We start from the raw sequence: 23,154 nt of genomic DNA on the forward strand, positions 1-23,154 counted from the left end.
TCTGCATTAATTAATTCATAAAGGAATGAAGGAGTGTGTTCAACTGATAGCTTAGCTTCCTTGATCTGTCACTGGGCACTCTATATCTCTTGTACTCTTTGAGCCCCAGCTTCCCCTACTATTAAGTGAGGCCCCATGAACTCTGTGGGATGCCGCCTGTTTCCCCTTCTGTCCAGACCACCGCCAGCACCAGCACCGAGCTTTGGTTTGAAGCCCACCACATTCTCTCCTTCCCCCTCTTTTCCCCTCCAGTTTTTGTTATTTGTTTGAGCCCAGGCTGGCCTTAAATTTGTGATCCTCCTGCCTCTGCCCTGAGTGCTGTTTTTGTTGTTGTTGTTGTTGTTGTTTGTTTTGTTTTGAGACAGGATTTCTCTGTAGCTTTGAAGCCTGTCCTGGAACTAGCTCTTGTAGACCAGGCTGGTCTCGAACTCACAGAGATCCACCTGCCTCTGTCTCCCGAGTGCGAGTGCTGGGATTAAAAGTGTTCACCCCCACTGCCTGGCTTTGAGTGCTGTATATATACATACCACCACACTCCATCCCTGTCTACGGGAGCCTCTACTAGGGGATGCAGGATTTGTGGGGACTCTAGAAGGTAGATCTTAATAAGCAAGATCACACCAGGGTTTTAAGCCCCCCACTCCCACCCCATGCTGCCTCTGCATCTCTGGTTGTAGCCACACTTTGCATCTACCAGAACTTAGCTCATGCTACTGTGCCAATAGAGGTTGAGAGGTCCTTCTTCCATGTTCCCACATCTTGAGGTGCCAGTCAGATTCTACTTTTTCCATGGAGCCTGCTAGTGTCCCTTCATCCAAAGAACGTTGTCCTTTCTGATCTCTTACTGTTAGATCCTCTCCGTGGCCGTCTGCCTTGCTTTTGTATTCTCTTCAGTAGGTGTGGGACCAAAGGGTGGTGCGTGAACATTTCTGGATTCCAGAGCAATGCCTACTACCTGACATGCAGTAGGACAAGAATGTGTCCCTGGGCTTGTGACCAGGTGCTAGGTGCATGGAAATAGACCAAGGTGGCTGGGGACTCTGGCAGGAGGAGGGGCTGTTGGACTCTGAAAAGAGGAAATTGCTTTATGGTGAAGGGCAGAGGGAGTAACTGGGTGGAGACAGTCTGATGGCACAGGCTGGACATGAAGCTGCCATGAGTCTTCCCACAAATCATATGTGTCACTAGTGGGGAGCCCACAGGCCCTTGACCAGATGGGAAGCAGAGAAGCCACAGCAGGGCTCTGTGGGCCCTGGTTTCCACGGTTTTCTCTTTGTCTAGCCTATGGCTGACTTCTGACCAGGCAGCCAGCAAGGGATGCCTGTGTAGGGCCAGCTAGGAAGTGGTCACAAGAAGTCAAGTCTGAGAATTACATGCATTAATTCCCTTTTAGCCTCCTGCTGCTTACCGGCCCTAAATCACCCCCAGGTAGTGAAGGCAAACAATGCAGAGGGGCAAAGGGACTTGGAGAAAGTTGTGGACAGTGGGCACTCAAGCCCAAGCCTCCAGATTTCCAGAGAGGAAGCCACACACGCCAGCTGAGATGTGATAGCTTCAGGAGTGGCTCCCAGAGTGAAAGGAAGGTCAGACACAGAGAACTGGGGCCTGGGAGGGGGGAGGCCATTCTTCCTTGCCCCTCAGCAAGACACCACGTTCTTCCCAAGCCTATTCTACAGGTAGAGAAAAGGGGGTACCAACTCTGGTTTGTTTGTTTGTTTGTTTGCTTGCTTGTATTCTAGGCTAGCCTCAAACTCCGTAAGTAACTAAGGGTGATCCTTGAACTTCTGATTCTCCAGCCTCCACCTCCCGAATGCTGGGATCACAGTCTGTGTAGAAATATGCCGTCATGACCATGCAGTGCTGGAGATGCAACGCAAGGTCGCGCATGCTAGGCAAGTCTTCTACCACTAACTGAGTTACATCGGCAACCCTGGGTGTTGCCTCTGAATGACCCCCAAGCCGAGCAGGTAGTAGTGATCATAAGTGGAAGGCAGAGTCTACACCACAGTTACTAGAAGCTGAAAGACAGTCGGGGGCATCCTTTCCCAGTGGGCACAAGGAGAGCTGTCAACATTTCGGGGTAAGAGCAGCCCAGCCCAGCCCTGTGGAGTCACTCCTTGGAAGAGGTCGTTAGCCAGCTCTTTTCAGCCTCCTTTTGATTAAGATGAGGAGTACCGCCCAAGTAGCTCAGGTGTCTGGCTCTCCTCCAGGGCCTCTGCGCGTCCGCCCCGCCTCTCGGGCTCCTTTAAGAGGCGGGTCTTGGTCGCAAGCCCCAGGGCCTCGGCCAAAGGCTGGGACTTTACTCCGGCGGCGGCGGCAAACGACTCGGAGCTCCATCAGCTGCCGCAGGCACCTCGCCTCGAGGCTGAGCCACGATGAGCGGCAGAGTAGGTGACCTGAGCCCCAAACAGGAGGAGGCATTGGCCAAGGTGAGCCTGATCTTGTCCCAGTTGTGGCCTTCGCCCTCCAGCTGGAAGCCGCTGCTAGGGAAGGTCCCCGCGAGCAGGCGACTGAGGGAGAGGCGGCCAGTCGCCCCCGCTTGGCTAGTGCCTAGCGGACCGCTTCTCGCTCAGTGTGAGGACCTCGGGAAGTTTGGACATCGCGGTCTCCAGCACGAGCAGCCCTGGCGGTGCCCCCTGGGAAGAAGTGGTTGCTTGGAAGCCCTCAGAAGCGGCTGAGGGCACAAAGGCAACATTCATCCTCGGGGCTGGCAGGGACTGGCAGCAGGGCCGTGGGACAGAGGCAGGGCCCCAGGTTTCCTCCCATTTCCGGGAGGTTTTCCTCTTACGGAGACAGCGGCACATGGAAGGGTCCTGGACAGCTCCGTGGCAAACTCCCCAGAGCCCTTGCGAGGCATCAAGTCACTGTGTGACCTTGGGCCAAGCACTCACCTGTGTGTGTTCTTTGATGAAGTCAGAAGAGGGTGGCCGCGGGGCACCTCTGTGTGAAGTCTTAAGATTCTGGGACTAACTGGGTTGAGTTCCTTTCCGAGAGAAGAGCCCTCCTCCCTCTGGCAACCCAGACCCTTGGCTGGCAAGGAACTTAGTGGTGCCACTCAGAAAGAAAGGATAGGTCCAGGCTTTGCCTTGGCACATGGGCAGATCGGCACCTATCTATTCCGTTCAAGTTCAGGGGCTGGCCCTGCCGCCGGAAAGACTAGTTGCACTGGATCGGAATTGGTGGGGTCCAGCCCCAGCGTTCGCTCCACAGCCAGGCAGTTTCTTACTTGTGCTAGAGTGTAGCAGCAGATGTGGTTGCTGGGGGTGGCTTTTTTCCCCATGCCAAGTTTACTGTTGACCTGCAGAGGAAGTCTGGCGGACGTGGGTTTGGTGGTGATTAAACTAGGGGCTGCTAGGTAAGGTCTCGGTGAGGGTGGCCTCCCCTTGCAGTTTAGATGACCATTGTCCTAATGCTGGGAGCTGCTTTGGGGGGATGGGAGGGTCTGACCTAAGGCAAAGGGTAGAGGTGGCCATTCCTCATTGGTCCCCTCTGGGGGTGTCCTATAGGTCAGTGACCAGGTAAAGGTCACTGCTGGAGCAGAAGGCTTAGGGAGAGCAGCGGGGGGCCTACTCTCCCCTAGAGCAGATGAGAGGTTGGGGTTAGATGTGGCCTTCCCTGGAGTCACTGTTTACCCCACTTGGTGGCTACCTGCTGGAGCTGCCCCCTCCATCTGGGCTGTCACCTCTCTCCTTCCCTCTTCTCTTTTGTAGTCTTTGGAGCTCAGCTCGGCCAGCGGTTTTGAATGAAGGCATTTGAGACTACCCGCTTCCTTCCCTCTGCTCTCATTACCCAGGGGGCGGGCAGACTGCAGAGGGAAGAGCCTGGGATCTGGACTCAGATCTGTATCCCAGCTGTTGGGGGTGTTGCCTGAGCCTCTTGCTTTCATCTCTTCATCTGTAAAATGTGACAGCGACACCTCTTGCAGCTCTGGGAGAGATGGGAGACACAGAACCCAGATAATGGCTGTGCACAGGACAGGTGCTGGGCACACAGACAGTACTCCCTGTGGCTTGACCAGAGTGTCTGCTAACGGTGTTGATGACTGTTCGCTGGGAGTACACCCACTTGCTCAGAAGTGAGGCAGGGCAGTGTCCTAGTCCCTTTCGGGGCCCTTCTCTCCAGCCCGACACGCCTCGCAACACTGCCCACAACCTCACTCAGCCAGAGGCTACAACAGTATGTCAAGGAGGGCTCTGGCAAAGGCCCCCAGTGGAGGGTCCCTTTGGGAAGAGTGAGGTTGGGGAGCTCCCACTCATCCAGTTGTCTCTCCCTATAGTTTCGTGAAAATGTCCAGGATGTGCTGCCCACCCTGCCCAACCCAGATGACTATTTTCTCCTTCGATGGCTCCGAGGTGAGGGGAGGTGGGCGTGGGAGGCTGGGGCAGGGGCAGGGGCAGGGGCGTGTTCTGGGCAATGGAATGATATCCTCTGGAAACCCTGGCAAGCTGAGACAAAAGGATGGCTAACGCCATCCACCCCAACCCTTCTACAGGATACAGACACAGAAGCCCAGAGAGGTGAAGGGACTTGCTAGGTGAGCTGCAGTCAGCAAGAAGACCCATACCTCTGGGTATAGACGGTTAGCATCCTTTTCATCTACCCTGCAAATCTGCTCTGCAGACATGAAGGAAAATCAATGCCCAGAAAGGCCCCACTCAGTGGGAAGTTGGAGGCAGAGCCGAGATTAGAACCAGGGTCCTGGTGCTGTCACCTTGAATGAAGGGCACTGTGTATGGGGACTGAGGAGGGTGCTCCCTCCCCATCTTGAGTTCTAGTTTCAGTCATGTGCCAGCTTGGTTGTGTCACTTGGGCCAAGGTCACACATCTCTAGGCTCCTCTTCTGAGAAATGGATTAGACATGGTGCCCAGCTTTTTTGCAAGATAAGGCACGGCAATGTCTGTGGAGTGACATGAACATGTTGCTGCTAGTGTCAGGATCAGACTCAGCCTCCATGCCTTGTACCTGTCTGTGCTCTTCCCTCTTCTTATCTGTCATCCGAGGCATGTGCCACCCTTCTGGGCTCTTCTGACACACTTTCACTTTTCTTCATAGAAACTTTACTACTAGACAGAAAACTGAGAGAGTTCCGCTGCGTTTGACTAGCAGAGCTCTGGTTGTGCCGGGGAATTCTGTGGCAGACGTCGGTCAGACCTGCCTTGTGTCTGCGTACTCACACATCTCCCAGCCCAGGAAGACCTGCGATAGATAAAAAAGATGCCCTTTTTGCTTTCCAGAACTTTAATAAAGCTGGCATCTTCTTGAAGACCTGCTAGCAGCACCCGAGGACAGGTGTACCCAGGAGAGCCATGTGGGGCTCACGGGCCCCTGGACTTATCACCTGCTCACCCTTACCCCACTCCCCGATGTAATCTGGCCCCTCTCCCAGTTTACCTAGAGAGAGTGGAGGGGTGGCGTGGGGGTGACAATGAAGTCTGTCTATGCTGGAGGAAATTTTGGCCTAGCATTTGCTGAAAGGCTACAGCTAAAGGCAGGTGGGTGGAGGAGTGGGAAGATAGTAGCCTCCTTAAAGGGCCAGTTGCAAGATGATCCAGCTATGGAGATTCTGCTAGAAGGAAGCGAGAGAAGTCATTGAACAACTCTGCAGCTCTCTTTTATTTAGGCACAGGCCAGTGTGAGGTTTTGGCAGCTGGTCTCCCAGACACTAAGCTTTTGCTATCGGAGTCCTGGGATGGGATAAACCACTTGTCTAAGGCTCGATAGTTTAATCAGGACCCGCATCTGGTACTAGCTCCTCCCTTGCAGGATGGTGATTCTCACTCTCCAGATGAGAAAACTCAGGCTCAGACCGGGCAAGGGACTTAAAGGCGCAAGGAAATGGAAAGCGTGCTCAGAGTAGAGTCCAGGGCCCTGGATTCCCAGCCAGCACCTTTTCCAGTAAGCCACAACATCCTTCCCAGGGAACGGCTCCTGAGGTCAAGCATTGCTTCGTAATAGTTTTGGGGCTGCTAAGGAGCGAACCCAGGTCTGGGGCATGCCAGGCAAGCATTCTACCACCCAGTTGCATTTCTGGTTTCAAATTCTGCTTCTGAGCAGAGGAAGTTTCCCCGCTGTAGCTCGTTTGTGCCTCACATTTTCTGGGCAGGAGCTCTGCCTACTCAGACCCTATTACGAATTTGAATTGGGGTTTTTGTTGCCTTAAAAAAAAAAGCACTCTTTCTCCCCCTCATCCCTTTGATTCTAAAGGAGTCTTTTGCAGTAGAATGTGGTATGAGCTTGGGGTTCACTTCTCTCTGGCTCTCCCCAGCAGTCAGCTGGAAGTGAGATCCCGGTCCCTGCAGCAAGGAAGGCCAGTGAGCAAGACAGAATAGAGGTGGGAGGAAGCCTGGGAGAGGGAGAGTGTGACTGAATGAGTCTGCAGCTTACAGGGCTAGGGTGCAGTCAAACCAGAGCCCAGGCTGCCTGCTCCCGGACCGGGTTATCATGCAGTGCCCCATGCCAGGCTTCCAGCTGCTTCTGAGCAGGGCAGCAGGAGCCTAGAAAGACCTGACTCAACAGACATGGTGGGGAAGATCCTGAATGTTGGACCTTGGCAGGTAGGGTTAACTGGAGAAGTTCTCCTGGATAAGGGCACTCAGTATACTACTCCTGGATCCCTGTTCTCCACCAAGATAAGGGCTCTCCTCTCTTGAGGGGAGTGTCCTTTCTCTGAGAAACTCCCATTTTCACGGTCTAGCTCCTCTGTTACAAAGGATAGTCAGTTCAAGCTTCTCAAGTGGTCTGGTCAGGCATATGCAGTATCTAGAAACACACAAGATAGGAGAGCTGAGATGCAGACCCACGTTACATTCCTCTAAAAGCTGCCTGGGGCTGCTGGAGGCACAGGAAGGGTGGCAGTGAGGAGAGTGGCTGCTCCATCTGCCAGGAAGGATCTGGCATGCACAGTGGCAGTGGCCTGGCCAACTCTTTCTCTTGTTGTTTTTTTTTTAATATTTTATTATTTATTATGTATACAATATTCTGTTTGTGTGTATGCCTGCAAGCCAGAAGACTCCATTACAGATGGTTGTGAGCCACCATGTGGTTGCTGGGAATTGAACTCAGGACCTTTGGAAGAGCAGGCAACGCTCTTAACCTCTGAGCCATCTCTCCAGCCCCCTTTCTCTTGTTTTTAAGAAGTTTTTTTGAAATGTGTAGTAGGAGAGGGAGAGGGATAGCGGGCGAGAGATTGGGCGTGAGGAGTGCACGCCACAGTGCGCACATGGCGGTGAGAGAACTGTGGATTTACCCACCTTTGCCTGGCCTCTGGGGAGCAAGCTCAAGTTGTCAGGTTGCCGGGCGTGCACATTAAGCCCCGCTACCCACTGAACTATCTTCTCTCTTTTTAAAATCTTATTTATGTATTTTTTTAGGTATGAATACTCTGTCTGCACATTTGCCTGCAGGCCAGAAGAGGGCATTAGATCCCATACAGATAGTTGTGAGCCACCATGTGGGAACTGAACTCAGGACCTCTGGAACAGAGCAGCCAGTGCTCTTAACCACTGAGCCATCTCCAGCCCACCCACTGAACCATCTTACTGATCTTTTTTTCTTTCTTAAGATAGTGTTTCAATATGTAGCCCAGGTTAGCATAAATTTCCAATGCGGCTCAGGCCGACTTCAAGGAACCACACCCAGGCTTGATCAGACCTTTAGACACACTGCCCTGACTCTGATGGAGGACTGGACTTCACGAATGCAGACTCAGGGTGTATGGTCCCCTGCTCCCAGAGCACAGTGCTGAAGGACAGCTGACAGCCCAAAGGGCAGCCTGTATGTTCAGTTCCAGGGCTATCAGTAGATCTAGATGTCAATTAAATCAGTGGAGGATGTATAGCCAGGAGAGATAGTTCGTAGGTCAGAGGCCACACCCATCAGACTCTCTGGAATGGAGTAGACTCCCGAGGAAATGCGAAATGCGAGAGGGATACCAGTGGAGGGCCTGTCTCTCTCTCCACGGAGGGATTGGCGGAGGGATTGGCGGCTTAGCCGGTGTGCAGGTGTGAGGAGCACAGGTGTGAGGGATTTGGGGTTTCAATTGACTCTAAGCTCCACCTGAACTAAAGGTGTGACCATTGCAAAGAGAATTCTTAGGGTATATCGGAGAAGGGGCAAACAACACCTGGGCTCAGTTTGTGAGGTTCGCCTGGGGGGGGGGGCGCGGCCAGGGGGACAATATCCAAAGGGAAGTGATTAGGAGATTGTAGAGCTGCGTGTGAGAAATGGCTCTGAGGACGGGCAGCACAGCGGGAAGGAAGGCCCAGGAGGGCAGCCGGAGTTCATAGTTTGCACGATGAGGGAAGGAACTCTGTTCTTGGGATGCCCCTGGAGTAGACTGCAGCTCACAGCGAATTAGTGAGGCTGGCAGCTCTGCTCTTCTGCAAGTGGCCTCAGGGGACAGGGAAATCTTGGGTTCAGATCTGAGCAGGACAACTTGTTGGGGTGGGTCCACGTAAGCTAAGACCCCACTGTGCTCCTTTGAGGAATGTGTGAGTCTTAGGGAAATGTCAGGATTGGCTAGAGGCACACTGACTTCTGCCTCTCCAGGATGTTTGGCAGCTCAGCCGCAGCTCCCGGGACAGCTATGTTCATCTTTGAACTGTGGGTCAATTTCTCAGGGCTGGATGTTATACTGTGGAAGAGATAACTTTTGTCCTTGTGGGGGATGGCCGATTGAGAAAAGGTTCCAGGGTTCATTTTCTCTGAGATAAGACCCTTCACCTGATTATCTGCCTGGATACTCTGACCCCAGCATGGCAACGCTGCCCATTCCCAACTGCCTTGAACTTGGCCTGTCTACCCCACCAGCTCAGGGCTGTGGGGTTTTACAAAGCTGACAGGTGGCTGGGGGAACCCACAAGGGGATTGGGCCCCCAGCCTGGGAACAGATCCGTAGACGTGCGGTCGGATTCCCAACCCTGGTCATGCTTTTGTTACAGCCCGAAGCTTTGACCTGCAGAAGTCAGAGGCCATGCTCCGCAAGGTGAGTCCCTGCCGCCGCCACAGTTCCTCCCGCCAGTCGCATTGTGCCTGGACTTCTCCTCCCTACCCATCACCCACCCCTAGTATAGGTTTTGGTTTGTATGACATAGTTATTAGCCAACAATTGTTGCTTTATTCCTGAGGGACAAAGTGCACTTCCTTCCCTGGAAACATTGGACTTCCCTACTTCATAACTAGCCCAAAATGATGTTCTTGCTGATATATCTGAAGAAACTGGGGCCTCCTTTTCCACCCTTGTCCAGTTCCTTCTAGGGGTCATCTATGCTGGTCACCTATTCAAGACCCCACCACCACCACACACCTATTCTTCTGCCTTGTGTTTCCTAAATCTTTGTGTATTTGCAGCATGTGGAATTCCGAAAGCAAAAGGACATCGACAACATCATCAGCTGGCAGCCACCCGAGGTGAGGACCAATTATCCCACTCCACCCCTGTGTGAGGATGCTTATTAGGCTCCCAGTCTGTACCCTGGTCTACTGGACCTGGAACCTCAAAGGGAGACACTATAGTTCCAAAACAGGTATTTCTTGACACCCGGGGGAGGGTATGAAGGGAGATACTTGTGAACCAGCAGAAGGGATGGATGTCCCGGGCCTGTCTATGAGATGCCTTTGTATGTCTTTGGCCAGGTGATCCAGCAGTATCTGTCAGGCGGCAGGTGTGGCTATGACCTGGATGGCTGCCCAGTCTGGTACGACATCATTGGTCCCTTGGATGCCAAGGGTCTGCTATTCTCCGCCTCCAAGCAGGACCTGCTCAGGACCAAGATGAGGGACTGTGAGCTGCTTCTGCAGGAGTGTGCCCACCAGACCACAAAGGTATGGTCTGTCTGCCATTGAGTGATTTGATCATGGCGAAGATAGTCAAGGGGAAGCAGGAATGTCACATAGGGATGGAAGCACCTGTCTCAGAGTTTGGGTTTCACAGACCTGAAATCTCAGGGTTTTAGATGAACATGCTACCAATCCATCTGTTCTCTTCTCTTCCCTTTCTTCCCTCCCTCCATCCCTTTGACTGAAGATTGAACCCAAGGTCTTGTGCACGTTAGGCAAGTTCTCCACCACTAAACTATGCCCCCATCTTGTCACACTTTCATTTTGCTAAGTAAAAACTTAAAATAACCTTCTATTGTTGCCATGGTGACTCCCCCAAACTGTAGGAATGGTGTATGTAGGGGAGATCCGAGACTAAACTGCGGTCCTTTACTGAAGACATCCGGTTTAATAAACGTCACTAGTGTGAGAGTTAGAGCCCAGCTGGTACAGTGCTCACCCCGCACATCCAGGGCTCCACCCCAATACAGCAGGGAGGTGAGTGGTATACACCTGTAATCCCATGATTCACAAGCCTGAAGTAGATAGCCGAGTGGTGGTGGCACACGCCTTTAATCCCAGCACTCGGGAGGCAGAGACAGGTGGATCTCTGTGTGTTCGAGGCCAGCCTGGTCTACAGAGCAAGTCCCAGGACAGGCTACAAAGTTATAAAGAAACCCTGTCTTGAAAAAACAAACAAACAAACAAGTCTGAGGCAGGGGGGTCTTGAATTTGAAGCTAGCCTGGGCTATGTAGTGGGACCTAAAAACAAACAACAGAAAACAAAAAACTATACATTACCACAGTTGGAGTTGTTGCTCAGGGACAGGCAGCTCACCTAGCACAGGCAAGGGCCAAGGTTTAATTCTTAGCACAACACCCCCAAAAAACAAGACAAAACAACAACAAAAAACCTCAGAAAACCACCTCACTACATTGTTACACTTTTCTTGTTTCCGTGGGAACCACTGAGATCCTGTCTTGGACTAAACTACCCTTGGGCAGCTATGGGGTGTGTGTGTGCCTGGGTGGTCCTCATGTAGACAAATCCAGGATCCCTGCTCCTCCAAGTTTATTTTCAAAGCATCAGGGTGACAATTCCCTGCTAGGAAAAAGACTGAGGCACTGGAGAGATGACTCAGCAGGCAAATGACTTGCTAGCAAACCTGAGAACCTACATGGCAGAAGAGGAGAAGCAATTCCCACAAGTTATCCTCAGAGCTGCACACCCCCACTGTGGCATGTACACACACACACACACACACACACACACACACAGAGTGGGGGGAAGGGAGGAAGGGATGGGGAGACAGACAGACAAATATAAACGTATTTTTTTTTTTAAAATAAAAAGAAAGGAAGGACTGAGGAGCAAGCTGGAGCTGTGGCTAACCCCTCCTCCCCCAGCAGCTGCAGATGGGTTAAAGCAGTGCTGTTCTTTGCTGAGGTTCACAAAAAGTCCACCCAGTACAGAACCTGAGAGGCTGGGGACACAAACATGGTTCAACCTGCTGCTTCCTTAGAGCTTAGGTAGAATGGAGTGTCTAAGCCTACGGGAGAGGTGCTGCCCAGGGAGCACACAGTAACTGACAGGAGGACAGAGGCCATCAGGAGAACCTGCTGGACAGTAGGGACCTTGGATATGACCTTGATCCACCCTAGTCCTTTGCTAGAGGAGAATAGTTTGTCTAGGTCATAGTTCCACCCTGGATGACATCTGCATCTCTGCTGCTGTTGTTTGTACCCAGTGAGTATTCAGCGACTTCCTTCTGCTGTCTGTCTGTTCCCAGTAGCTAGGGAAGAAGATAGAGACCATCACCATGATTTATGACTGTGAGGGGCTCGGCCTCAAGCACCTCTGGAAGCCTGCAGTGGAGGCCTATGGAGAGGTAAGAGGCAGGGAGCGGGGGCAGGACTCACAGGTTGAAGGGCACAGTGGCCTGGAGGCCTGAGCTACTGAAACTAGGACCACTTCTGCTTCCACAGTTTCTCTCCATGTTTGAAGAAAATTATCCCGAAACACTGAAGCATCTGTTTGTCGTTAAAGGTAAGTTGGGAATTTCTGGTGATGGAGCCAAATATGAACAAGAGGCTGGAACCATTGCTTGGGGGCAGACTGAGTGAAGAGCAGCCCTTGACCTTAGCCTGTACAGATGCTTTACGGCTCCCAGAGCGTGTGAGCCACCTAGCCCCTTAGGATTCAGGCTGGTGATGCCGTAGGAGGAGACTGGTTGGCTACAATCCTTGTACAGCTTGGAAGCCAGCTTCAGACATGCCTGGCTGAGCCTCACGCTTAGCTGCCCCATGAGTGGAGATGGGTGGCTGATGACGCTGGCAGCATCTGAGTTACCGTTGTCTCTGCTTCACGTGGTCTTGCCTCTCTTCCAGCCCCCAAGCTGTTTCCTGTGGCCTATAACCTCATCAAGCCTTTCCTAAGTGAGGACACTCGTAAGAAGATTATGGTCCTGGGGGGTAAGTGGCCCAAATGCTACACATTGGTGTGTGTGGTCCAAACAACGTCTGGCTTTAGGGGTATGATCACAGCCTCCAGGGCAAAGACCTATCTTCTACTTTGGGAGTAGTTGGGACATAGGGGCAAGTGGAGACAGATCTGTGGCTTCTTGTGTTTCCTCACACACTCTAGAAGCAAGCACTGGGCTCACCATGCAAGTTCAAAGATGAACGGAATTCCAGGGCTTATCCTGAAGGGGCTTACAGTATTACAGGGAGAGACAACTGCAGAGAGAAGGCTATGGTATGAACCAGAAGACACTAGAAAGAGCATCAGGAGGGTGCGTGGAGATCATCTGGGGGCAGGCAGGAGTGAGTGGCTCCACTCCCACAAACACCTTTTCAGGACTAGGTGCCAGGCTGCCAGGATTAAGACAGTCCCTTGGCTAGCTCTCAGGGAAGGGGGACACAAACATGCTTGTCGGCGTGATACATAGGACAAGGGGAAACCACAGGGTAGTCACAGCTAGCAGCAACTCTCATCCCACCAGAGTTGAGGTGAGAGCCATGTCGACCTAAGCTACACACAGCAACATGAGCAAGGTGGCCACATGGAACAGAGCAGAAAGAGGAGCACCGAGTAAAGACCTCCCTTAGGATGGTGCAGGCAGCAGTCATGGAATGAGGCAGAGTGCCACAGAGTTACCATGGTCATATTTTCAATGGACTCATACCTACCAGCAAAAGTCCACGAAAGCCAGAGGCCAGTTTGCATGCCATGCTGTTGCTCACGCAAGAGATGGTGTAAACCTAGGAAGCAATGTCAGGGACAAGGAGGAAAGGCCGGACTTACAACTTGCCTAGGAAGCAAAACAGCAGAGATGGACTGGCCACAGAGAGGAGGTTAAATCACGAATAGAGGTGACTGTGCAAAATCTACTGATGCTGAGGATCCAGGAGTCTGCAGTGAGTCTGGGGGACATCCAAGTCCTAGTGTAGGCAGAGTAAGAGGAGCCCACTGGGGACCGTGAAAAGGCCAGAAGAAGGCATCAGATCTCATTTCAGATGGTTGTGAGCCCCCATGTGGTTGCTGAGAAGAACAGCCAGTGCTCTTAACCTCTGAGTCATCTCTCCAGCCCCTTGGTTTGTTTCTTTACCTTTGGGCTAAGACAAAGCGAGAGTGGCAACTTTGGGCTGGAAAGGCGGTCAATGTCTAGTTTCCCAGCACCTTGGAGGTTGAGGATCTCCAGGTCCAGGTCTGTCTGGGCTGCATTCTAAGTTCAAGGCCAACCCAGGTTACTAGTGAGACCCTGTCTCAAAAACGACAACGTGGGCTGGTTCCATGGGTACAACACATGCTTGTTATACAAGGCTGATGACCTGAGTTTGACGCCTGATCTCACAGTGGAAGGAGAGAAACAACCCCCAAAAGCTGTTCTTTAGCGTCCACATTTATGGTTCCAACACACACATACATCAGACACAAAAGAACAAGAAAACATTTAAGATACCTCAGGACTAGGGAGGTAGAAGGTTGAAACTACACAGTGAATTCCAGGTCAGCCTGGGTTACACAGTGAGACCCTATTCCAAACCAAAGGACGTCAGGACTGGGGCGGTGAAGTCCCAGCTTTGGCTGTGGCCGACGCTGTTCTGTGTAGGACGGGAAGACCTCTCTTGATTTTCTCCCAGCTCTCCAGCTCAGCTGGGAGAAGAACAAAATCAGCGCAATAGGTTTTTCTGGGTTTTGGTTTTTCTGTTGCTACCACCCACCAAGTGCGTGAGTGAGGCAGTTTGGTTCCCTGGCAGCAGAGCTGTGTAGGAGGTTCAGGCTGTTCTCCTACCCACACTTCAAATTCTTTCCACCAAATGTGCTTTGGGCAGACTGGGAAGAAAAAGGATCTCCAACAGAGGAGGGGTCAAAGTTACTCCAGGTTGGTCACGGAGTTTAGCAGTGCCAATGAAGTCACCCCAAGGCCACAGGCACCATGTTCTCAAGAGTCACATGCTTTGGGGTCCTAAACACCTGAGGGCTGGCAGACACAGGATTGTCAGTGTCCCAGTCATCTATGCAGAGGATACAAGGCTAGTCCCTGGCCTGGAGCTGCTTGGTATAGATGGTCTATACAGTCGGCGTGGCTTCTGAGATTAAACATTGTGCCAGGCTGGTATTTCTTGGGGAAATGATTCTTGGCAGCAGACACTTGAGAGCTAATTGCTCCAATAGGGAGGGGATTTAGTTAGAAAAGCAACAACAAAAGCAGTCAATCAGGGCTGGAGAGATGGCTCAGTGGTTAAGAGCATTGCCTGCTCTTCCAAAGGACCAGAGTTCAATTCCCAGCAACCACATGGTGACTTACAACCATCTGTAAAGAGGTCTGGCGCCCTCTTCTGGCCTTCAGGCATACACACAGACAAAAAAAAATTGTATACATAATAAATAAATAAATATTTTTTAAAAAAAAGCAGTCAACCAGCCCAAAACAACAAGAAGAGACATGAAGTTGACTGGGTAAAGCCACGTAAGCCCATTTGAGGGGTCCTTCTCCAGTGGGGTGCTTTCAGTCAGTGTAGGAGAAAATAACTGCATAACTGTGTAAGAACCCGTAGTCTTGCTGCATGACACCCCCACCCCACTTTTGGTCCCCACCCACTATGACAGCAGCCCAGGGTTTCTGAACCCCGGCTCTTTCTGACGCCGTGTAGTACTGTGGACGCATCATATGCTCACGAAGTACTCCATTTTCCCCCAGACACAGTCTCACTATGGAGCCAAGGCTGGCCTCACACTAATGGTGCTCCTGCCTGCAGTCCCTTGGGTGACGCGTGCACCATGCGAGCCTGTAATGCTTCCTTTTAAGGCAGGGCCAGCCTTCTCTGCCTCTTAAGGACTGACCGCCAGGTACGAAGTCCTGCCTAGTGACACATTTTTGTCCTTCCCTCTCCTGCCAGCAAACTGGAAGGAGGTTTTACTCAAACATATCAGCCCTGAACAGTTGCCTGTGGAGTATGGAGGTACTATGACCGACCCTGATGGAAACCCCAAGTGTAAATCCAAGGTATGGGCCAGCAGCTGGAGGTCAAGGGGGAGTCTTTGCTCAGAGGGCACCCCGACTCATCCTGTGCTCTGCTTCTAGATCAACTATGGCGGTGACATCCCCAAGCAGTACTATGTGCGAGACCAGGTTAAGCAGCAGTATGAACACAGCGTGCAGATCTCCCGAGGCTCCTCCCACCAAGTGGAGTATGAGATCCTCTTCCCTGGCTGTGTCCTCAGGTAACTGCCTGCTTCCCGGGATCCCAACCTTTGTCAGTGCCAGTGGGTGGGCTGCAGTGCAAGAAGCCCAGTTGCCATGGACACACACACACACACAGGTGGATGTCCTCTGCAGGTGGCAGTTTATGTCGGAGGGATCAGACGTGGGTTTTGGGATTTTCCTGAAGACCAAGATGGGGGAACGGCAGCGGGCAGGGGAGATGACAGAGGTGCTGCCCAACCAGAGATACAATTCCCACATGGTCCCTGAGGATGGGACCCTCACCTGCAGTGAGCCAGGCATCTGTAAGTATCTGGGTCTTGGCAACACATGAAGCCCGCCCATACCTTTCTGCTTATGACACGCCTCTTCCTCTCTTCCTCAGTGCGCTGGTCACCTTAGTGTCAGAATAGGAAGGGGTACTCTGTCTCATGACACAGAGCAGGAAAACTAGATTTGGAAAGATGCAGTGACTTCCTTAAGGGGGTCAGATAGTTAACAGCAGGGCGGGACTCTCACTGATATTCCCAAGTAGAGGCGATTGCCATCAAATCCAGGGAGTACGGGACTTCAGAAGTCCGGCTTTTGGGCGCTGGGCATGGTGGAGCACACCTGTAATCCCAGCATGTGGGAGGCTGAGGCAGGACTGCAAGTTGGGGCCAGCCCGGGCTGTACAGGCTTTCTCCAAGGTTAACTAGGCCTGAGACATCAGTCAGACATTTTTTAGGGATGCCTGTCCCCTTAGAAGTCAGAGGCAGAACTGACTGTGTGGGTGTAAGGATTTCACAGGGCACGGCATGCCAAAAAAAAAAAAAAAATGCCAGCCTTAAGCATCCTGAACACCACTCACTTCTAGGTAGACACAGGACGTGAGAAGGCAGCATACACAGGACAAAAGGGCTTACAGGGGCTCATGTGGTGATGGCTAAAACCCTTTAGACCCAGAATTCTACTTCTGAAATGTGGCCTACAGAAACCTTTACAAGAAGTTCCTAGCAGCCCGTAAAGCCAGTGAGTGACACAGCACATGGCCACAAGAAGGTCCATCCACACAACAAAACATGCAGTCATTAAAGAGAACACACCGACAGTTAAGATGTTACTTCATGTTAAGCAGGTAAACATGAAATACAGTGTGTGTGGTATATAAGTGTGTAAATAGAAAGGAGTTCTGGGAAATCCACACTAACTTGAGGGCAATTGGGCTGACAGAGGGAGTTCATTTTCCTCTATTTCTGCAAATATATTTTACAGTGTATTCTAGGGTAGTGGAAAAAGCACCAATGTATGCACACAAGCCAGACAATTTCTAGTTTCCTGACAGAGCCAGGAGACGAAGGGTAGAAAAGCGAGGAACAAGGGCATTATGCTCCGATCTGAGCTGGACTTGACCATTGGCTGTGTGTGGACTTGGGCAAATGACTTGGCCTTCCTGAGGGTGGCTCCTGATTGCTGCAACTGGGAACTTGCAGAGATGCCAGGTTCTATGCGATAAGATCCGTGAGGCCATGGGCATGATGCCAGAAATAGAGCATGCGACTCAGCACCGACAGCCATCTTTATTACTATTATTAGGGTAACTAGGAGAGCAGGACTGTCTCCAGAGATGGCAGCATCCCTGCTGAGGCTGCACCTCTGAGAGCAGCACTAGCCCCGCAGAGATCTGCTCCTTCCTTCCCGTCCAGCAGCCTGCGGTGCTGGTGCTCCCTCCCTAGGGATACACCACACCGGGCGGGCGGGCGCAATCTGGCTCCCTGAGGAGCAGGATCATTCTTGTTAGTGAGCAGCCCGAGTCACAGGGGCAAGCATACTCTGCGCTGCACCGAGAACAAGGATTGGCACAGCCCAGGCATTGCCATCCACAAGGGAGAGAGCACTTTATCTCTTCAGAAGGAGGCTGAGGCATAGACAAGATGTCCTTTCCCATCACGTAGCTAATGTAGATGCTGAGAAAGGACACTAGAGGCTCCTAGTCACAGACTGAGGAAAAATTAAGACATTTATCCTTGCTGTGACGAGAGTCCCAGATCAAGGAAGTACGGGGTAGCAGGAGGCCAACACTGTTCATCTGAAGGATAAACAGCCTTTAATACAGCAGGATGGGAACTGCAAACCCTCGTTTACTTCAGTCCTTCCTGGATCTGTTCCCCTTACCTGCCTGGGATCTGCTTATTTGCTGGAGGAGCAGAGGCAGGCCACAGGATAAAATTCCCCTTTCCAGATGGAAAGGCAGGGAGGTAGGGTCAGATGTCACTAGGAGGCAGGGTTGTTGAGATCTAGAGATCCAAGGGCAATGCCTCTGAGGACCAGGTGACCCTGCAAAGTGGAGCATGATCACCCCAGAGAGAATTAAATCTTTGGGTATGTCAGCTTCAAATGGTGCAAACACAACCTTCCCTGGGCTTCTCTGCCCCTTGCTCAGGTGGACTGAGGACAGGCCAACATTTGGGTGGGTTTCACCTTCTCCCAATTACTTTTTGAGAGCCTACTGTGTGAAATGCTCAACTAGGGATGGAAAGAATGAAGAAAACAGTGAAATGGACTTTGAGCAGTGGATAGGAAGGTCTGAAACACTGTAGGAAGGGGTCAGGCAGTGCTGGGAGAAGAGGCTCGCGAGGCATGGATGCTGAGAATGTCTAACTTTGCCACCACCTCTCCCAGAGGGCTCCCAGCAAGTGTCTCTCCTTCACCATAAAATGCGGGAAGTAGGCTAGAGCAGATTTCCTTCTGGAGTCCACGGACGCCCCAGAGAAGTGGTTCCGAATCTAAGAACCAACACTGCCCTCTCATAAATAATGTCTATTGTTCCCATTACTCACAGACAATGTAATCCACCTATGCATATCATTTTAAAATCAATATACTCCGGGAGCTGGAGAGATGGCTCAGAGGTTAAGAGCATTGCCTGCTCTTCCAAAGGTCCTGAGTTCAATTCCCAGCAACCACATGGTGGCTCACAACCATCTGGAATGAGATCTGGTGCCCTCTTCTGGCCTGCAGTCATACACACAGACAGAATATTGTATACAAAATAAATAAATATTTTAAAAAAAATCAATATACTCCAACCCGTAATATAAAATAGAAACGAGGAAGTCAGTTTGAATATAATAATTATTATGAAGTACCAAGGATTTAACCCAGGGCTTCCTGCATGCTAGGCAGGTGCTCTAACCCCAAGCACCAGAGCTAGAATTTATACATTTTACTACATATATGAGAGGCAAGATGGCACCTACTTCCCTAAAGAACAGCGTCTTTCTCTTTGGGACACTGGCCCTGAAACCTCAAGGTGCTCCAAGGGGCCAGTCACCTAACACATGCTGAGACGCCCTTGACTGGAGGGCCTCCAGGGACTCCATGAGCCTTTGAATACATGACCAGTGTCACCCTGTGCCACACAGACCTACGAGCTGTAAGACTGCCCTTCCCTATGCCTGTGCCTCCTACAAAGCCCTTCCTTGTGTTCGAGGGCAGATTTTTTGCCGAGCAAAGCATCTCAATCCTGGTCCAAGGAGATCAAAGGACGGTGGACTCTGGTTGCCCAGAGGAGGGGAGTGTGGGATCTGCAGGACCTCTGGTAGAGACGGGAATCAGATGACTGACACCATGAAGTGTCAGGGAAAAGGAGTGGGCGCTGTGCGGACTGCTGGCCCAGTGCAGTTTATCTCGGGGTGAGAAGTCAGATGCTGGGAAAGTGAGAAAGGAGCAGCGCAGAAGGGTGGTACTGCTGCTTCTGTTTTCGGGCTTAGCTGTCCTGAAGGGGCATCTGAAGGAGATAGGACAAGCTTGCAAAGAGGCAGAGTTAGAGCGAAAGCAAGCCTGTTCAATGGCCAGGACTTAGACGCCGTCCCTGCCAACTGTGTCCATGCTCCTTCCTAGAGGACACACAGCCCACAGCCTCCTCACCCACCAGCCTGCCAAACACTGCCCATCCCTTTAGAGGCCTGACTCTATAGCAAGCCTGCCAGGCACTGTACAGTCACATATGCAAGGAGCATGCCCATATTCAGTGTATGTTTGGAGAAAGCTGGACAGTGTGTGAGAAAACCTTGCCTCCAGAACAGTGCCATTCCTGGGTGCTACCACCAGAGAACCTCCAACTGTAGACATACCCTCCCCCCCCCAGTTATTTTTACATATAAATTAACAAAAGTGTTACAAACTGTTCTGAAGTTTATTTTGGCTTCTGTATGTATCTTAGACACCACCACCATTCTCCCCGCCCCCACTCTGTCTGTGTAGCTCAGTCTGGACTCAACAGTATATAGCCGAGGCTGGTCTTGAATGTCCTTACCTTCCTAAGTGTTGCGGTTACAGGTGTGTATCCCCATGGCCAGCTAAGCTCTTTTTTTTTAATATCAGAACAGTGTTCCAGAAGACAGACTACAACACAAATTGCTCAAGCAACTCTCCTTTGATGAGCAGCCCATACTATTATAATAATATTATTACTATTATTTTATTATTATGGGCAGGCATGCAGTGAGCACCCTTTGCCCCATTAATCTTCCCAGAGGGAAAGCACCTGGTTCATAAATTTTGCAGAGAAATGGAATGGGCTGGGCTTCCCAGGATCCAAATCAGGCAGGAGTATGGACAGGAAGGCAAAGCAGAGGGAAAGCCCACCCCACCATTGCCTCACTATGCGACGTAAAACCCTTTCCGCTGATGCCAAGTAGGACCACTGCTGAGTTCAGAGCTGCAGTGAGGAAAAATGTGACCACAGAGATAGAGCACAAACCCTGTGCTTTCCCACACAGACGTCATCGCCACACGTCAGCCTGGTCTAAGGAATCCATGGCTGCTGGTCTTGAAGGCCTTTTCCTTCCGAGCTCTTACAGACCTGAGTCTCTCTGTTACCCATCTCTCTAGGCCTGTGCTGTGCCATACAGTTTTCTTCCACTTTATGAACACAGTGTCAACCCCGTGAGACTGAGTTTCAGAAGGTCCAGTACTTTCCCCTCCATCCCCTAGCACACCCTTGCTCAGTCAGTAAAATCCAGCCCTGCTCAACTCCCTTCGCCTCCTGGCGGGAACTGCCTGAACGTTTCCTTTTCTGCTCCCTCAGACGTCCTGCGCTTTGACAACACCTACAGCTTCATCCATGCCAAGAAAGTCAGCTTCACTGTGGAGGTCCTGCTTCCCGACAAGGCAGCAGAGGAGAAGATGAACCAGCAGGGGGCAGCCACGCCCAAATAACAGCTCTCGCCTGCCCCCCTCAGAGCCTTCCTGTCGGTTGTTTCTTTGTAGTAGCGACTTTCCTACAACCTAGTAGCCCTAAGAAACTGGGGTGGAAGGAAGACTTCAGACTGCACAGGAGACTCAGGCCAGAATCCAAAGAGGACAAATAGCTAGGGTGGGTCCTTGTCATCAGACTGCTAAGGGGGTCTCCAGAAACTGGCTCTAACTATGTCTACCCTGGAGACCTGCCAACTTCACCTGCCCAGTGACAGCTAAGTCAGGGAGAGGAGGGGTACACAGGATGGCAGCAGGGAAGAAATTAGAAAGAAGTGAAGAGATTGGGGTGCCACACTCAGGGAAGTCAGCTGCTGGGAAGACATTTGCTCCTAAACGAACATGGAACAAACCTCCATGATCGTAATGATGGTTGCAAAGGAGCAGGCTGCTAGGCACAGGATTGGAATCCCCCCCTCTTCCAAACTTTTGTAAAAGGCTTGAGTATTTCCCCGCCCCCTCCCCAAGTCTCAGGAGTAACCCAAGTCGGCACTGGAAGGCAAACAGAGGGGCCTCTCTCCCCTAGAGAACCTCGCCAACTCCTGGGCCCCACTGGCTGCTTGTTTAGTTCTAATGGTTGCCAGTGACCCAGTGTTCTGTGGAACTTTGGTACCTGGCCACTGCTGTCCAGTGAAAGAGAAACCTTCCAAAAGCACAAGGAATGACAGATCTGAAAGGGCCCAGGAGGCCGTGGGTGGGTCCTAAGCCTCTAAGTAAGCCTCCACTTGAGCAACCCTACACAAAAACGGGAAGTGGGAGTGACCAGCACACAGAGAGCCCTTCCCAGTCTGAGTCTCCCACAGTGCCTGGGAACCGGTCTTCCGACTGACCTGGGAGAGGGCTCGGCAGGTCCTTCTCTGTGGAAGCAGTAACGGCAGGGGAGCGGTGGGTTCCTCTTGCCTCTAAACGCTGGTAGCCAGGGAAAAGGGGCGGCCACAGGCGACCTTGCAGTAGCAGCTCTTGACCCTACACACCTTGCGAGCGAACGCCAGGTTACGGTTACGGACTGCCCAGAATTCTGGAACGCGGCCCCAGGCCCTTGCGGGGACCCCCTTTCCCCTCGGAATAAGACCCCGGCCCAGCCTGAGTACTCGTTCACCAAGCAGAGGAAGCTCTGTATAGGTGCAGGGCTAGCGACCAGAGAGGGCCGAGGCTACCCAGGATCTAGTCACACACCTCAGGAACATTTCCTGGCCTTGGTTTACAATGCTGTTAGGTACATTAAAGCAATTTTCAAATCAAAGGAAGTAGAATTCACTGCCTATCGCCGGCTTCCTAGCGGTCTCTACACTAGGTCCAAACACACAGAGAGAGAGAGAGAGAGAGAGAGAGAGGGGAGGGGAGGGGAGAGGGAGAGAGAGAGAGAGAGAGAGAGAGAGAGAGAGAGGTTCTGATCCTCTCCTCTCGCGTGAACTTTCCACGAAGTTGTCTTCTGACTAGCTCAGCCACGGAGTGTCGTCCGCCATTTTTGTTTATGGCATGAAGATGCTCCCGACAGCCTTCATGGTGAGGGCGGAGACCCCGCCCCATTCGGTGGTTCCGGACGTACGGGGTGGTTCGTTCGCGCCGAGCGGCGAGGGCGAGCGTTTGCGGCGTGAGCAACGGGTACTAAAAGGGGAGGGAGGCTGCGGATTAGCGTCACGTGGTTTTAGGGACCGTCTTCTAATTCCACTCCAGCACTACCGGTGTTTCAGGGCCTGCAGACAGATCTACCTTTCCCACCCGTGCCGGCACCGGGCCCTGTCCCCACTGACACTCAAGATCCTATGAGGACACAGTCTGAAAACGGTGTCTTCCACAGGGAGTCGGTATCAACCTTTCAGATCTTTAGTCACGGGTTAAAAAGAAAAAAAAAGGCTACAAGAGCAGTACAGAAACCCTGCTCTTTAACTACCTGGAATTGTTGCAAAGATTTTTTTTTTTTTTTAAATACGTATCCCAGGCCAAGCCTGGAACTCCCTATGTAGACAGTCTGGCTTCAAACTCAAGTAATGCCGCCTGTTTTGCCTCCTAAATTTTGGGATTAAAAGCATTCGCCACCATGCCTGATTTTTGAAAATATTTAGCACGCGTGTGTGGATGCCTCTGGAGGCCAGAAGTGTCAGATCCCCTGAAGGTGGAGTTACAGGTGGCTGGGCGCCACCTATGTAGGTTCTGGGAACCATGAGTTAGTCTCTGGAAGGGCTGGAGGCGCTATTAACTACTGAGCAATCCCCCCCCCCCCCCCCATTTTGTTTTACTGACTTGGACACTTGGGATTTGGAAAGGAGGTGGCTAACATCTACAAGGTGACACAGCAGGATTTGTCTCCAGGGGCCACACCGTTGCCTCTGATGTCCCAGAGTGCTTTTCCCCTGCAGGGAAAGGGCTCATAATAACTAATCCCCCAAC

General features: G+C 51.8%; 1 protein-coding gene across 3 annotated transcripts; it reads left to right on the forward strand.

The window, feature by feature from the left end:
* The first annotated feature begins 2,297 nt into the window (after positions 1-2,297).
* Positions 2,298-22,006, forward strand: LOC121459707 (SEC14-like protein 2). 3 transcript variants are annotated; one of them, XM_041669682.1, is made up of 12 exons: positions 2,298-2,429; positions 4,277-4,352; positions 8,941-8,984; positions 9,350-9,409; positions 9,635-9,823; positions 11,611-11,706; positions 11,804-11,864; positions 12,206-12,289; positions 15,221-15,327; positions 15,406-15,545; positions 15,661-15,830; positions 20,597-22,006. In XM_041669682.1, the coding sequence occupies exons 1-12, from the start codon at positions 2,376-2,378 to the stop codon at positions 20,725-20,727; spliced, it is 1,212 nt and encodes a 403-aa protein (XP_041525616.1). In that variant the 5' UTR covers positions 2,298-2,375; the 3' UTR covers positions 20,728-22,006. The 3 variants fall into 3 exon arrangements, with proteins under 3 accessions (XP_041525616.1, XP_041525618.1, XP_041525617.1); XM_041669684.1 differs by lacking the exon at positions 15,661-15,830; XM_041669683.1 differs by lacking the exons at positions 2,298-2,429; positions 4,277-4,352 and adding an exon at positions 5,412-5,493.
* Positions 22,007-23,154: the final 1,148 nt, after the last annotated feature.

This window comes from Microtus oregoni, unplaced genomic scaffold (genome assembly GCF_018167655.1).
Source record: "Microtus oregoni isolate MIOR12 unplaced genomic scaffold, Mior012 000019F_ref0000042, whole genome shotgun sequence".
In the NCBI taxonomy this organism is placed as follows: Eukaryota; Metazoa; Chordata; class Mammalia; order Rodentia; family Cricetidae; genus Microtus; species Microtus oregoni.

Bases quoted from the DNA above. Each gene is read 5' to 3' on its own strand.
- LOC121459707 (XM_041669682.1), top strand. From the start codon at position 2,376: ATGAGCGGCAGAGTAGGTGACCTGAGCCCCAAACAGGAGGAGGCATTG. The intron at 4,353-8,940 runs GTGAGGGGAGGT...CTTTTGTTACAG, and splicing joins TCTCCTTCGATGGCTCCGAG to CCCGAAGCTTTGACCTGCAG. The intron at 15,546-15,660 runs GTAACTGCCTGC...TGTCCTCTGCAG, and splicing joins TTCCCTGGCTGTGTCCTCAG to GTGGCAGTTTATGTCGGAGG.